The sequence below is a fragment of the Protopterus annectens genome, chromosome 4.part0 (assembly GCF_019279795.1).
Source record: "Protopterus annectens isolate FY-2018-M chromosome 4.part0, PAN1.0, whole genome shotgun sequence".
NCBI lineage: Eukaryota > Metazoa > Chordata > Ceratodontiformes > Protopteridae > Protopterus > Protopterus annectens.
The window spans coordinates 1461836483-1461852486 of record NC_056733.1 but is presented as its reverse complement, the minus strand read 5'-3'; the positions used below and the strand labels follow the sequence as shown (position 1 = coordinate 1461852486).

General features: G+C 43.1%; 1 protein-coding gene across 6 annotated transcripts in view; it reads right to left on the bottom strand.

The window, feature by feature from the left end:
* NSD1 (nuclear receptor binding SET domain protein 1) overlaps window positions 1–16004 on the bottom strand; it is a 1335896-nt gene that overhangs the window by 801382 nt on the left and 518510 nt on the right. For all 6 annotated transcript variants that reach the window (XM_044069301.1, XM_044069302.1, XM_044069304.1 and 3 more), the window contains one exon: window positions 13268–13386. In XM_044069301.1, the coding sequence (XP_043925236.1) occupies window positions 13268–13386 (119 nt within the window). The remainder of the gene's footprint in view (window positions 1–13267; window positions 13387–16004) is intronic.

The window sequence follows — 16004 nt, the reverse complement described above, 5'->3', positions numbered from 1 at the left end:
AAAGTAGAAGAGGTATACACCTTCTTACCCCATCTATCCAAAGCTCTAGCTTCCTTATCCAGAGGAACCGGATTCTTAACAACAGAGGCTCTAACACCCTTAGGCCCCTGACTAATAGTTTCTGGGTCAGCCCTAGGACTCTTATACAGATATTTATGAGCCTCAGGCACCCTGTAATGCCTGTCCGGTTTAACTGGGGCAGGAGGCACAGAATCTGGATTAAGGGAAGCTTCCGAGAAAACATCTGAAACAACATCCAAAACCGGAGGTATAGCTAAGGGTCTATGCTGTGGTAAAAACAAGAACTCCCTAAGTCTCTTCCGGGAATCAGAGTAATCCTGTCCCTCCCACTTAAAATGCTCCCTCATGGAATGCAGAGATTCTGAAAATGAAAAATCCTCTGGAGGAGAAGCAGAAGGAGTGGAATCCTCTGCATCAGAATCAGAATAAGGAGGGAAATCTTGAATGTCTTCAGCAGAAGACTCTGTATCATCTGAGGCCTGCTCCAAACTTTCCAACTCTGGCTCCATCCTGGGCCTCTTATCAGGAGGGGGCATAGAACCTCTAATTAAAGTAATCAAATCCTCTGCCATTTTAAGCATGTGCTTTTTAGGCACAGACCCTGAAGAACCAGAACTGACACCAGAGGAAGGCAAGACAGACCTGCCTTTAGAAGGAGCCTTAGAAACAGTAGCAGAAGGCCTAACCACCCTAGGCATAGAAGGGAGAATAGTAACCTGACAGGCCCCTTCAGCCTGACCTGCCTCCTGAGAGGCCACATCCTGTAAAATCAAAGTTTCCCCCTGGGACTCAACAGAAACTTCAGCCAGATCCACCTGTTCAGCTGTAGCTTCTAAAGGTCCGGCGTCCGAAACGGACGAATCATCCTGCCTAGGCTTTAAAGATTTGTCTTTGTGCTTCTTAGTAGAAGCAGGCGTCGGAACATCCGACGGCATATTATAATTACACCTCTTGCCAAAGACTAACCTAGCGCAATCTAACCTCCATTTTATAGTGCGCTTATTAAACCTAGCACAAAACCGACACCGACTACGCCGTGCTCGTCCCAAACAAGGAATACAAAGCGAGTGGTAATCCCTATGCGGTATCTGTTTCCCACAAGAAATACAATTATTCACTTTTTCTGACATCCGGTAAGTAACTGAGGCAAGAAAAAACAAAAATATTCCCCAACGGGGTACTTAGTCCAACTTGGTATCGGTCTGAAACTCTGAAAACGAAAAATTTCAGAACGCCGAACGGCACTTGCAACGCTGCTTCTGCATCAGACCATGCGGCAAAAAAGACTGAGGATATGACGTCGGTCATGCGCCTTTATACCCTGACGCTCTGATGTCAGATCTAGGCGCCCATGACCGACGTCAGCCTAATACTTTGGTATTCGGGCCGACCGAGGACAGCGGACTACCCATAAGTAAGGACTGCAGCAATGTGAGATGAAGAACATCATCATACTGAAAATATAAAACTGAAAGCTTCGTAACTAGCTCCTAAACTGTGTCAAGACTTGTATAGTCCTTAAAAACAGAGACTCGGATTTTCATAATGTAGTTTGTAATTAAACAATCTGTCATTTATTGCACAAAAGAACTGTTAGAAAAATGAAATCAGATTTGTGTTGCAGTTTTCCATGCACTACTCAGTACCTGACCAGTTTACAGTCTCAAATGAAGTAGGTTCTGGCCAGATTTACAAGTTAGTGCCAGCAATTAATGTGGGCCTAAATACACAATTATCTTGACCAGTGTTACTAAGCCTTAATTTGCTACTAAGAAATTCCTATCCATGAGATAAGAGTACACATCGCTATTAAAGACCGATTTAAAATGTCGATGTTTGAGTGTATTCACTGTTGCAGTCCTAACTGATGGGACTTCCTGTTGTGGAATCCCTTGGCTGGCCCGACTTACTAGAGAATTTTTTCTCCTCCTGAAGCCTGGCATCAAGACATCTGGATATACAGAGAGTCAGCCAGGGCCATGAGACTCCAGAGTGTGTGTCAAGGAAGAGGGAGCAACCTGCAACTAAAAATAAGAATAACCACCCCTATCCCACAGACAAGAGGGGAAGGAAGGAGGGAAAGAATACTGAAACAGTGAATACACTCGAATATTTACATTTATGGCAAGTGTACACAACTGTATTGTGCTCTGAGTTTCACTGTTGCAGTCCTAACAGATGGGAAGATTCCCAAAGCTGAAAGGAAGGTGGATGAAAAGATTAAAGAGAAGAAAGGATGCCCTGCAAGATGGCAGTTTCAAACCCTGCTCTGGACTTGGAAAAAAATAGGCAGATGGTAATGTTTGGTGAAGGTATGCACAGAGAACCAAGCAGCGGTTTCCAAAACGTCCTTAGTGGCACCCCTCCTTTAAGAAAGGCAGCAGATGTAGCAGTAGCCATAGTGGAATGTGTCCTCACTGGGTCTGAAGACTTCTTATAATGGTTGTAGCAAAATGAGACACAGCAGAAGATCCAATTGGAGATGGATCATTTTGAAAACTGTCTCAACCTCAGAGCTACCAGCAAAAGTCATAAAAAATGGTCTGACTTCCTCACATTCTTTGTTCTATCAAAGTAGCAACACAGTAGCCTATGCACATCAACAGTAGGGTGAAAAATGATGAAAGGTTCCATACACACAAGGGCCTGAAGTTCTGAAACCCTTCTGGCTGAAGTAATGGCTAGCAGGAAAGCTGCCTTCCAGGTCAGGAACTTTATATCTGCAGAAGCAGCTAGCTTGAAAGGTGAAAGGGTGAGCATTTCCAGAATTAATCCTGTCAGAGAAAATTAATCTGAGGTCCAGGGGGGAGGGGGGTTCGTGGGGGGCCTAAAGTGGACAACCCCTCTTACGAACTGTTTTGTGTGAGGCTGGGAAAACAGCGGAGACAGCAGATAGGATGAAATAACTGAAGTGTGGATTTTAAGGAATAGCATGGTCTTTTTTTCAAAAAGACTTGCCAAGTATGACAGGATCATAGAGATCTGAGATTACCAAGGACTTTGTCCCTTTTATAAAGAATCCCTTCCATTTGGCGGAGTAAGAATTTTCTTGTGCTAGGTCTCTGAGCTTCTTTTAGAATGTTCAAGACTTGTCTGTTGATCAAGATATAATCTAACATCCACGCAGTCAATTTTGGTGTGTTCAGGTTGGGGTATATGATGGTGCCCTTGTTCTGTGTTAACAGGTCCACACTATGTGGCAGCAGACATAGTTCCCTGTTGGTTAGACTGAGCAACAGGGGGCACCTCTGCTGCCTTGCCAATCTAGGGCTATAAGAATGACCCTTGGCCCTTCTATCCTTATTTTCAGCAGTACTCCGGGGAGCAAGGGTACTGGGGGGGGGCAAAGAGGAATAGGCCTGAACAAGGGAAGGAGAAGGCATCAGTCTTCCAAGGGACCTTGTTTTGGTTCTGGAGCAAAACTTTTTCAAGTGAGTAATTTCTTTGGTGGCAAAAGGTGCATCTGTGGCACACCCCATTCTTTGGCTATGCTCAGAAAAACTTCCCAATGGAGTTTGCCATTCATGGGGGTTTTACAGGATCCCTACTATGGTGATCTGCCAGTTGCTTTCTCCTGGTAGGTACTGTGCCATGAGGTGCAGTCCTAGGGAGTTTGCCGTTTCCCAAAGGTCCATGGCTAGGTGACAATGGGGGTAAGAGTGAGCCCCCCCCACTTATGTACACATAATTGTGTTAATGTCTTTCCTTTACCAGGACTCCTGGTTTTCACTGTTCGTTGAAGGCAACCAGGCCTTTTTGGACTGCCATCAGTTCTTCTAGGTTAATGTTTGCTTTTGAACTGGGAATCCCACCTGCCTTCAGTCTTCGGTCAGAGGTTGACCCTGAGACCAACCTGAAGCGAAGGCCTGGACTGAGGAAGCATGCTTGGACCCACCAAGCAAACTCTCTCCTGAGACAAGAAAGAAATTTATCTTGAAAGTGAGAGACTGAGAATGTTGGTATCACAGCAGTTTCCTCATATGTAGTTGGGACAGGGGGATCATGAGGATGTAAGAGGCCATGTAACCCAGGGCTCTGAGACACACTCTCGCTGTGAGGTATTTCCTGACAAGGAGCTTTTTGAAGTACAGAGCTAGAAAGGTAAGCATGTCTGGTGGAAGGCTTTCTGATGAGATGAGTCCAGTAAAGCTCTCAGAAATACAATCCTGTTTGTGAGGCTGGTCTGAGATTTTTGGGTACTGATGGTGAACTCTACAAAAGTGAGTATATTTTAAATATAAAGCAGATTTGCTTTGAGATTTTCTAGATATGTTGGCTGAATGAGGAAATAGTCTAATTAGGGGTAAATCTGAATGCCCTTTGACCTACAGAAGACTATCACTGGGGCTAGACATTTTGTGAAAACCCTGGGTGCAGTAGACAAGCCAAAGGTCACAACACAACTAATAATGCCTTACACCTGCTCTGAAGCACAAGAACCTCCTGTGAGATTCTCCATGAAGGCATTGGAGGAAGATCATGCCCAGTAGTTTTTAGAGTTTTAGCATCTTGAATTTTGGGACCTACAAGAATTGGTTGAGCCTTGACAGGTTTAGAATTGAGCTCCACATACTTTCTTTTCTGGGGACTAGGAAAAGTCTGGAGTAGAATTGTTTTCCTTGCAAAGGGTTGGTGCATGCTCCACCAAGCCAAGGGTTCACAGAAGCTGTATTCTGTTTAAGGCCTCTGTGTTTTGGGCTTGGAGGAATACCTGGGAAACCTGAACAAATTGGGGGCTGTTTGAACTGCAGTTTGTGTCCACTTTTGAAAGATTTTCAGAACACACTGATCCATTGTAATGAGGGTCCAGTTCTTGAGGAAGAGGGACAGCAACCCTCCCAACCTGGGAGTTGAAGAAAGGGGGGAGGGGGAAGGGAGTGTCATGCAAGAGTCATGATTGCTCCCTGTTGGCAAGATCCCATAGTTTTATTGGAGTCTGCCTGCCACTGTCATGGGATGCTGGTGCTGCCTTTGGCTCCTTTCCTTTTGAGGTCTCCTATGTCTAGGCTCTGACTGGGGGCCAAAAAGGACCAGTGTTTGTTAGGGTAACTGCGGCTGAAACAAGGAGGTTTGACATGAAGATAGTCCTTGACTATTTGCATGGATTTGGCCTTATCCTCCATTTTAAGCAAGGCCTCGGCCTTAGGACCAAACAGAAAATCTTTGACCAAATGGGAATCCAACAGACTGGATTTGACATGTTCAGGAAGTGACCGTTTCCTCAGCCAGGCATGCCTTCTAATGACTGATCTGTGGCTGCTGTTCTGTTGGACGTTTACAGGAAGCCATGGCTGCAGTGCAAGGAGTGCTTAGATACTTCAGAGCAGGAGTTTCCCCAAGTCCAGCAGCTCCTTTGAGAGGGGTTTATTTTCAATCCCCACCACATTTTGTTTAATCTAGTCTAAAATTGTTTTCTGATACTTCACCACATGAAACTGTCATTTCAAAGTCCTCATAACAAGGGTAGTAGACGTATAGACTTTTTTTCCACATCTGTCTAAGGCTCTGCCTTTTTTGCCCACTGTTACAGGGTTTTTGAAGTACTAGCTTTTACTTCCTTACCTTAGGGCCCTGAGTCACCATTTCAGGATCTGCCATAGTGTTCTTAAAAAGGTGCTTGTGGAAATCCAAACAAACATGTAACATCTGTTAGGTTTTCAAGGGGCAGAGGGAAGGGAAGTCTGGTTATAAAAGTACAGTTTTGTACCTACCATAAATGTAGATGTTCGAGGATCCACATTGCTGCAGTCCTAACCATTGGGTAGTCCGCTGTCCAGTCGGCCCGAATACCAAAGTATATGGCTGACGTCGGTCAGGGCGCATTAGACTGACGTCAGTACGTCAGGGTACTAATGCGCATGACCGACGTCATATCCTCAGTCTTTTCTTGCCCCAGATGTCAGAAGACCCTGAAAAGATAAGGCCAAAAACCAAAAACTCCAAACATACCTGCACCAAAATATATATATATACAAAATATACAAAATTAGCAGAATATAACCTCACCTACACAACCACCCCTAAACACAGAGGGGAAGGAGGGAGGGTAAATTGGACTGCAGCAATGTGGATCCTCGAACATCTACATTTATGGTAGGTACAAAACTGTACTATGTTCTTCATTCCACATTGCTGCAGTCCTAACCATTGGGTAGAATCCCAAAGCAGAGGTAAGGGAGGCTGGCAAATCATAAGGAAGCAGGAGCTGTCAACATGCCTTGCAAAATAGCTGTGGCAAAACCAGCCCTAGATTTAGAGTAGAGAGGAAGGTGGTAATGCTTAGAAAAAGTATGCACTGAACTCCAAGTAGCTGCCTCCAAAATATCCTTAGTTGCCACCCCCCTTAGAAATGCTGTTGAAGTGGCAGTAGCCCTAGTGGAATGAGGCCTAATCCCAGCTGGAATCTCCTTGCCATGATGGGAATAACAAAATGCAATGCAAAACCCAATCCACCTAGAAATAGTTTGTTTTGACACAGGCTTGCCCTGAGAACTCAAAGCAAAAGAAACAAACAACTGCTGAGACTGCCTAAAATCCTTAGTCCTGCTCAAATAATAACGCAATTGCCTGTGTACATCTAAAGTGTGCAAAATCTTTTCCCCTTTATTTTGGGGATCTGCATAAAACGTAGGCAAATGAATAGTTTGGTTTAAAGCCACGCTAGAAACCACTTTAGGCATAAAGGAAGGATTAGTACGTAATGATACCCTATCCTTATGAAAAATCAAAAAAGGCTCAACCGCCATAAGGGCCTGTAACTCAGAAACCCTTCTTGCAGAAGTAATGGCCAACAAAAAAGCAGTCTTCCATGACAAGTATTTCAGTTCAGCAGTAGCTGCAGGCTCAAAAGGTTGTAGAGTAAGTTTCTCCCAACACAAAATTGAGATCCCAAGCAGGAGTAGGAGCTCTACGTGGGGGTCTTATATTCTTTGCCCCTCTAAGAAATTGCTTGAACAAAGGATGTGAAAACAATGGTGGGTCACAATCATAGTGAGCTGAAATTGCTGCAGCATGAATCTTAATGGAAGAGAAAGACAAACCTTTGTCCAATAACTCAGTAAGATATTGAAGAGCCACACTCAAATTAGGCTCCGAAATCTCCAAATTCTTTGCTGCAGTCCAAAATAAAAATCTCTTCCATTTTTCTGCGTACACTTTCCTTGTACTAGGTCTTCTGGCTTCCATAATCACATTTAAAACTTGTTGAGGAAGTTGAGACCTGCTGTCTTTCAAAACAGAATATGCCAGGCTGTTAGATGAAGAGAGTGAAGCTTGACATTGAGCAGACGACCGTCCTTCTGAGACAACAGATGTGGAATCAAGGGTAAAGGCCATGGAGGCTTCTTTACCAGACTCCTCAGTAATGGGTACCAGTGCTGCCGAGGCCAATCTGGAGCTATTAAAATCATCCTTGGCTTGTCTTGTCTGACCTTTAGAAGCACCTTTGGAAGAAGAGGCAGAGGTGGAAAGCATACACATGAAGATTTTTCCAACTGAAAGAAAGAGCATCCACTTTCCAAGCTGTGTGATGAAACCTCTTTGTGCAAAACTTTGGCAGCTGGTGGTTTAGTGGAGAAGCGAACAGATCTATGTCTGGAGTTCCCCAGGACACTGTCAACTTTTGAAATACATGAAGATCCAGTTTCCACTCGTGGGGATCCATGATTTGTCTGCTTAACACATCTGCTAAGGAGTTCTGTGCTCCGGCAGAAACCTTGCCTGAAGAGTTAGTTGCAAGCTGAGCGCAGTCTCCCATAAAATCATTGCTTGCCTGCACAATGGGTAAGAATGTGTTCCCCCTTGTTTGTTGATGTACCACATGACAGTTGTGTTGTCTGTTAGAATCAACACCTGCCCTGGAAGAAGTAACTCCTTGAAAGCCATTAATGCAAACTGGACTGCTAACATCTCCTTCATGTTGATATGTAGATGCTGTAGTCTGGCAGGCCACTTGTCTTGTATCCACTTTCCATTTAGATGAGCTCCCCAAGCAATGTCTGGGGCATCTGTCGTTAGAATTTGACTCGCCTCTGGCCGGGTCACAGAGAGTCCCTCGTTTAGGTGACATTCCTGAGCCCACCACAAAAATTCCTTTTGAATGCAAGGTATTATTTGAATGACAGTGTCCAAATCCTGGCAGTGCTGTGTCCATACATTTTTGAGATACCATTGTAGCTTCCTCATATGCAGTTTGGCATTGGGAAGCACCAGAATACAAGATGCCATGAACCCTAAGGCTTGAAGGACTGTCCTTGCAGTCAGCCCGGACTGAAGAGATAGTTGATGGAAGTAACTGGAAAGATTCTTTTGTTTGTCCGGGGTTAAAAGGCCATCTGGGCTGCTGTATTCAGTCTCACACCCAGAAAGCACATGTCTTGAGAGGGTACTAGACTGGACTTTATTTCGCTCACAGAATACCCTAGGCATCTTAGCACTGCTATGACATATTCCAAATGCTGTAGAAGGTCTTCCCTTTCTTGAGCCAGAATCAGGCAATCGTCCAAGTAAGGATAGATTTGAATTCCTTTTAGCCTGAAGTAAGCTATCACTGGAGCCAGAACCTTTGTGAATACTCTGGGCGCAGTAGATAAGCCAAAGGGCAATGCAGAGAACTGATAATGTGAATTTCCAGCTCGAAAACGCAGATACTTTCTGCAACTTAGTCTTATAGGCACATGAAGGTAAGCTTCCTTGAGATCTAAAGTTACCATCCAGTGATCTTTGCCCAGCAGAGGTAAAAGCTGTTGTAACGTCAACATTTTGAACTTGGGAATGTCCAGATAAGTGTTGAGGATAGATAAATCCAAAATTGGTCTCCACGTGTTCCCCTTCTTCGGTACTAGGAACAGGCGAGAATAAAATCCTAGGCCCCTTTCTGGCACAGGAACCGCTGAATGGCCCCTATTTGGAGTAACTGAGAAATTTGCTTGTGAGCCTCTTGTCTTTGTAGAGGAGGAATGTCTGGCATGCCTTTGAAAGGAGGCAAGGTATGGAAATAAAACCTGTAACCGTGGTGAATGATATCCAGAACCCATCTGTCTTGGGTAATTAAATCCCAATTTTCTTTGAAAAGAGACAGTCTTCCTCCCAACGGTGCTGCCAGGCGAGAATGAACTGGCAGCTGAAAAGGCAGGTCATTGGGTCTGCTTACGAAAGGACTGACCCCTGCCCTCACCAGAAGTCTGAGCAGGGGAACTCCCTGTCCTAGGCCTAAAAGAACCCTGAGCTCTGCCCCTACCACGTCTAGACCTACCCCTAGACTGGGAATCATAAGCAGGATAAGTCCATCCCTTAGCAGGCCAATTTCTACTAAACTTCAGAGGCTGCACCTGCAAAAAATCCTTAACAGTTTGCATAGACTTAGCCTTGTCCTCCATTTTCTTCAAAACTGCTTCTACAGGCGAACCAAACAACACATCAGACTGCAAGGGAGCATCCAAAATCCGTGTCTTAACATGCTCAGCTAAATTCTGATCTCTCAACCAGGCGTGGCTGCGAAGAACAGAACCAGTGGCAGCCACCCTGGAGGAGGCCTGCACAGCATCAAAACCACATTGCAAGGAATGTTTACCCACCTGTTCAGACACATGAACTAAATCCTGCAACTCTTTACACTCAATACCTTCCGCCAGAGCATCCACCTTAGATTTCAACTGTGAAAGAAGATAATTCTGATATTTTAACATGTGAAACTGACAATTCAACGCCCTCATGGCTAAAGTGGAAGAAGTATACACTTTCTTTCCCCATCTATCCAAAGCCCTTGCCTCTTTATCAGGAGGGACAGGATTTTTAACAACTGAGGCCTTCACACCTTTAGGCCCCTGAGAGACAGTTTCGGGTCTGCCCTAGGACTCTTAAAAGATACTTATGAGCTTCAGGCACCCTATAATACCTATCCGGTTTAACTGGGGCAGGAGGCAAAGAACTGATTCAGGAAGCTTCTGCAAAAACATCTTCCACCACATTCAAAACAGGAGGTATAGCTAAAGGCCTATGCTGGGGTAAAACAAGAATTCCCTAAGCCTTTTCCTGGAATCAGAGAAATCTTGACCTTCCCATTTAAAATGCTCCCTCATGGAATGCAGAGTCTCTGAAAATGAAAAATCCTCAGGAGGGGAAGCTGAAGGAGTAGAATCATCCACATCAGAATCAGAATAAGGAGGGTACTCCTGCAAGTCTTCAGCCGAAGACTCAGAAGCCTCGAGCATTGCTCAAAACTCTCAAACTCAGGTTCCACCCTAGGCCTCTTATCAGGAGGGCATAGAACCCTTATCATAGTAATCAAATCCTCTGCCATTTTAAGCATATGTTTCTTAGGCAAAGACCCTGAAGCACTAGGAGAAACCCCACTGAAGCAAAACTCGGCCTGCCCCTCAAAGAAGCCTTGGAAACAGAAGGGAGGCTCTGACCACCTTAGGAAGAGAGGGAAGAACAGCCACCTGAGAGGCCCCTCAGCCTGGCCTACTTCCTGAGAGGATACATCCTGTAACAGTAAAGTCTCTCCCTGAGACTCCAAAGAAACACCTGGCAAAACCTCCGGCTCCACTGAACCCTCTAAAGAACCGACGTCTGGGACTGTCGGTTCTTCCACTCTAGGCTTTGCTGTTTTGTCCTTGCGTTTTTTAGCCGAAGCCGGCGTCGGAGCATCCGACGGCATTTTATAATTACAACGCTTCCCAAACACTAACCTGGCACAGTCTAACCTTCTCTTAATAGTGCATTTGTTAAATCTAGCACAAGAGCGGCATCCAACAACGTCGTGCTCAGGCCCTAAACAAGGTATACACAAAGTATGGTAATCCCTATGAGGTATCTGTTTCCCACAAGAAATACAGTTATTCACTTTTCTGACATCCGGTTAAATACTGAGGCAAGAAAAAACGAAAATATTCCCCAACGGGGTACTTAGCCAACTTTGATTCGGTCTGAAACTCTGGCTTCAGAAACTTTCAGAACGCCAACCTGCACTCGCAAAATTGCTTCTGCATCGGACCATGCGGCAAAAAAGACTGAGGATATGACGTCGGTCATGCGCATTAGTACCCTGACGTACTGACGTCAGTCTAATGCGCCCTGACCGACGTCAGCCATATACTTTGGTATTCGGGCCGACTGGACAGCGGACTACCCAATGGTTAGGACTGCAGCAATGTGGAATGAAGAACATCAGGAATCCAACAAATCATCCTCCGCCATCTCTAAGACTGGGGGAATGACGAGGGGTTTATGCTCAAAGAGATTTAGCAATTTCCTGTTTTCTTGGATTGTCTATAGTCCTGAGCTTCCCATTTGAAGTGTTCCCTCAAGGTATGTAAAGATTCCCCCAAAAGAAATGTACTCTGGGGAAGCGTAGGCAAGGTTCTCCTCAGAATCCCAGGCAAGGTTCTCCTCAGAATCCCCTTAGAAGGGGATAGATACACACTCTGAAAAGTGGACTCTCATTATCATAATTATCCCCATATTCAAAGGAGTCATAAAACTCCTGTGGATGAAGTATCCCTCTTTTCTTTGACCATGAGATGATTCGGGGGGAGGCAGGCATCTGGATCTGACCACAGAAATCAAATCCTCAACCACCTTAACTAGGTCTTGTTGATAGGCCTGAGTATCGGAGCTGGTAGGCCCAGTCAGGGGCAAGGTGGATGAAGCTTTTTTGTGCGAGAACTTAGGCTTAGGCCTAGGGGTGACATCCACACCAGGACCAGCACAACCAACCAACTCACTAGGATGATGAGCCAAGGCAATCTCCTAATTACAGAAAGCATAGTTTTAGAGTGGTCATAAGGTGGCACAAACCAGTAAGCCAAATCCTTCAGCTTGTGGCAGACTGGACTCTGAATGGGTCTGGGTAGAGGCCTGTGTCTGTGAAGGTGCCTCCCTTCTTTGATGATCATAAGCTTAGGAGGATGGCAAACTAGCATCACCCAAGGCAAAGCGCTTTTCCTTTTTATGCCTAGGGAGATCAACTTCAGCTTAATCAGCAGACAACATAGTATGCAAAGGCCCCAATGACTCACTAAAATGTTTGGCTAAAATCTCAGCCCTAGCCTTGACAGTTCTACTGTTAAAGCAAGCACAGAACTGACAGTTAGGAATCTCAAGTTCTGTACCCAAACAAGTCGCACAAAAAGAACAAAAGTTCCAGTGCTTATTTGCTTGCCACAGCAGAGATAGTTGACTTTCTCTGACATTAGTCAAGAAACATATGAGAAGCTTCTCCAGTAGCGTACTTCGCTTTAGATATTATCGTTCTCTGGTACAGACTGAATGAAGCCCCAACTAGCACTCTGCTTTAGGCTCCAATGGGAAGAAAGAAATGAGGTCACGGCACTAACAGACTCCCTTTATATCCAGATGTCATAACGTCAGACAGGGCATCCACCGGCTTCAGGATGAGGAAAAAATCTCTGGTGGTCTGGCTGGCAAAAGGCTTCCACTGCAGGAAATCCCATCATTAGGACTGCAACAGTGAAACACAAATATCTTTTCATTTACCTTTTTATTTTAAAACAAAATAATAAAATTCAAAACAAATTATTTTTGACGTGCTGCTAAACTGGCATAATGAAATTATGCTCAGCAACTTCACCCAAGGTACGCGCACGCCGGACAACGTGCACGGCTCCAAAATCAAGTAAACATCCAAAAAACTCGAGCCAGCACATACGGTTCGATCGAAACCAACTTTATTGGAATCCAGATTCCTTAATAAAGGAATCTAATAACTAAATAGCATACCGGTTTCGGCCATACCCTGGCCTTTGTCAATGCAGTTCAAGAAATGATTAGGAAAAACCGACCCCTGGTGGACCATGCTTATATACTCAACATTTAAAGTGATACCAATTCCTGTATAATAGTAAGCAAACTGTAAAGGGACCTATACAATGATTAGAGCAACTGTTGCTCTAATCATTGTATAGGTCCCTTTACAGTTTGTTGATGGAAGATGTTTAGGTAACATTTTATTTCCACATATATAATAACTTCATACAATTGTATTTTATTATATTATTTTAGTTTATTTTTATTTTTCATTATTATTGTTTATTTTTTATTTTATTTATCATATTATTGTACATGATATATATGTTCATAATGTATATATTTTTTTTTGTTATATGTATGATTTTGGAGCAATGTTTCAATGTATAGTGCTTACTATTATACAGGAATTGGTATCACTTTAAATGTTGGGTATTCTATCAGCTGCTAAATCTCAAACTAGAACCAGTGTAGTAACCTCATTATCCGAAGCATCTCCAACTGTCCGTTCACTTTTAATTTTCTGTTTGGGTACTGGAGTGGAGGTTGCCATAGGTTTTTTGCAGCTCCTCTGTTTCTCGCGAAACCTTTTAGCAGCTGTGAAAGAAAAAAAAATTCTGTCTCAGCACAAGCAAAACATTACACTTTTCTGACACAAAATGTTACAAATGAACTTATTTTAATCCTTGGCATTCACAAATCTCACATACATACTCCCCTCACAAAAAAGTCTCAGGCTAAACAGCAATACAAACAGCAGAACACACACACACAATAGGTGGGTTAAGGTAATGCTAAGCAAACATCGTGAAGCAAAATTACTAAGTCTCCAGCAAAGAATTTAAAGATTTAATACTGTTCATTCACTAAGCCATTATTGCACTTATTTTTCTCCCTTACTCACTAGGTAGGTGTGAACATCTTGTAACCCATTCCAGCGGAGCTCTACGCAATAAGGAAATGGATTACAGCTTAAAGATATTACACACACACACACACACACACACACACACACACACACACACACACACACACACACACACACACACACACACACACACACAAAACAAATACACAGCACTAACTCATCTGAAAGAGCATGGCTTACAACTCCATTTGTGTACTGGGTTATTGCAAAGCAGTTATTCTTATCTTCCTGTTCAACTGCATGCATTTTTCCCCTGGAGGAGGTAGATTCTAGATTATTTAACTTCCGGGATAACTGAACTCACAAAGCATGATCTAGGGCAAACCAAGCTTGCTTCCCAAACACTTAAGTTGATCTCAAGCCTAAATAATGAGGAAGCCCTACCAGAGAAAGAGTAAAGGGAGTATGCGTGGTTGTTCAATGTTGTTTATGGTCAAAAATATGTGCAGTCTGCACATACAAGTGTGGAGGACAACTACAGCAACTCGCAATGAGGCACCACAACTAAAAAAACGTGTTTTCTTCATTGTATATTTGCCTTCTGAACTACTTTAACACCTCAAAATCACTCCAAATGCTACTTTCACAATTTTAATGGGTTTCCCTAAAAATGGCATATGATGGTGCCTGCCCTGGTAACGTGATCTTGTTTTTTGCTTTTATTTCTTCTTACCAGAATACATTTCAAATCCTCATGCTAGACATTAGAAGTGGTGGTGTTTTCTCATGCCATTTAAAAAGAACGTCAGGACTGTGAAGTGCAGTCATCTCAACGCACCTTCTCTAACAGAGCTACTTCTATGTTTCCCTGACTGAGCCTCATTTATATGTCTGTCAGAACATGTTCTATGCTATAAACAGCTGCTAGCTACTTCCGGCAAAAGAAAACATGTAAACAGGCTTTTGTAAAGGAATGCTTTTGTAGTTCTAAATGAACTGACAGACCTTCCCCCATACACTCATGCTGAGGTGTGAAAACTCTTACTGCAGTAAATTATCTTTGCTGTACATTTACAGGTGACAAGTCACATCTGCTATTTCCCAATGCCTTCAGTGGGAAGTTATTTCTCTCTCATGAATGATGCAGAATTAAAATGTGCTTTACTAGTTCCTTAATTATTTATGTCATGTTCACCCCCCCCCTTTTCTATTTCGTATTTATTTAAACTTTGGTAACTAGGAAAATGAATTGGTCCCAGGACCTTTTTCAGCCATGACTTGGATTACATTGGCAAAGATAACAAGTAATAAAAGAGCTTTGCAATAAAAAGAAAAAATAATACTGACAAAGTCTGCATGTGCAACACATAGCCAACATGTGACAATGAACAAGTAAAACATTAGGCAACATTTACTAGAATGTACACATTAATAATACTTAACTCTAGGTTAAGTTTAGCAAATAACTAATTGCATGCACCCATATGCACATATACATACACACTCACACACACACAGTGGAACACAATAAATAATTTTAAAACTTTTCCTACCTTTAATGTGACCTATAACCTGTACAATTCAAATGAAAATCAAACAAATTTGTTAGGGGAAAAATATAAAACACTTACAATAAGCTGGTTGTATAAGTGTGCACACCCTTAAACTAATACTTCGTTAAAGCACTTTTTGCTTTAATTACAACATTCAGTCTTCTTGGATACAAACCTGCCATCAATTAAAGAGACTCTGATTAACTCTAAATAAAGTTCAGCTGTCCTAATAGGATTTTCCTGACATTTATTAAGTTGTCTGCTACAGCAAAAGCCATGGTTCACAGAGAGCTTTACAAAGCATCAAAGGGATCTCAGTGTTGAAAGGTATCAGTCAGGAGAAGGGTACAACAAAATTTCCACAGCATTGGATACACCATGGAACACAGTGAAGACAGTCATCAAAAAGTGGAGACAACAGTGATTTTGCAAAGAACTGGACATCACTCTAAAACTGATGAAAAGACAATAGAAAAACTGGTCAGGGAGGCTGCCAAGAGACCTACACTGAAAGCTGCAGGAATTTCTGGAAAGTACTGGTTGTGTACTACGTGACAAAAATCTCCCATATTCTCTATATGTCTGGACTATTGAGTAGGGATGGAAGCCTTTTCTTACACAGAAAAACACCCAGGCCAGGCTAAAATTTACAAAACAATACATCAAGTCTCCCAAAAACAAAAAAGCCAAAAAATTTTATCCCTTCCCTGGAAAAGGAAAAACCCATTTTTTTTTTGAACTTTTGGGGGGGGCCCCCAAAAAATTTAAAAATTCCCCCTTTAAAAATGGGAAAA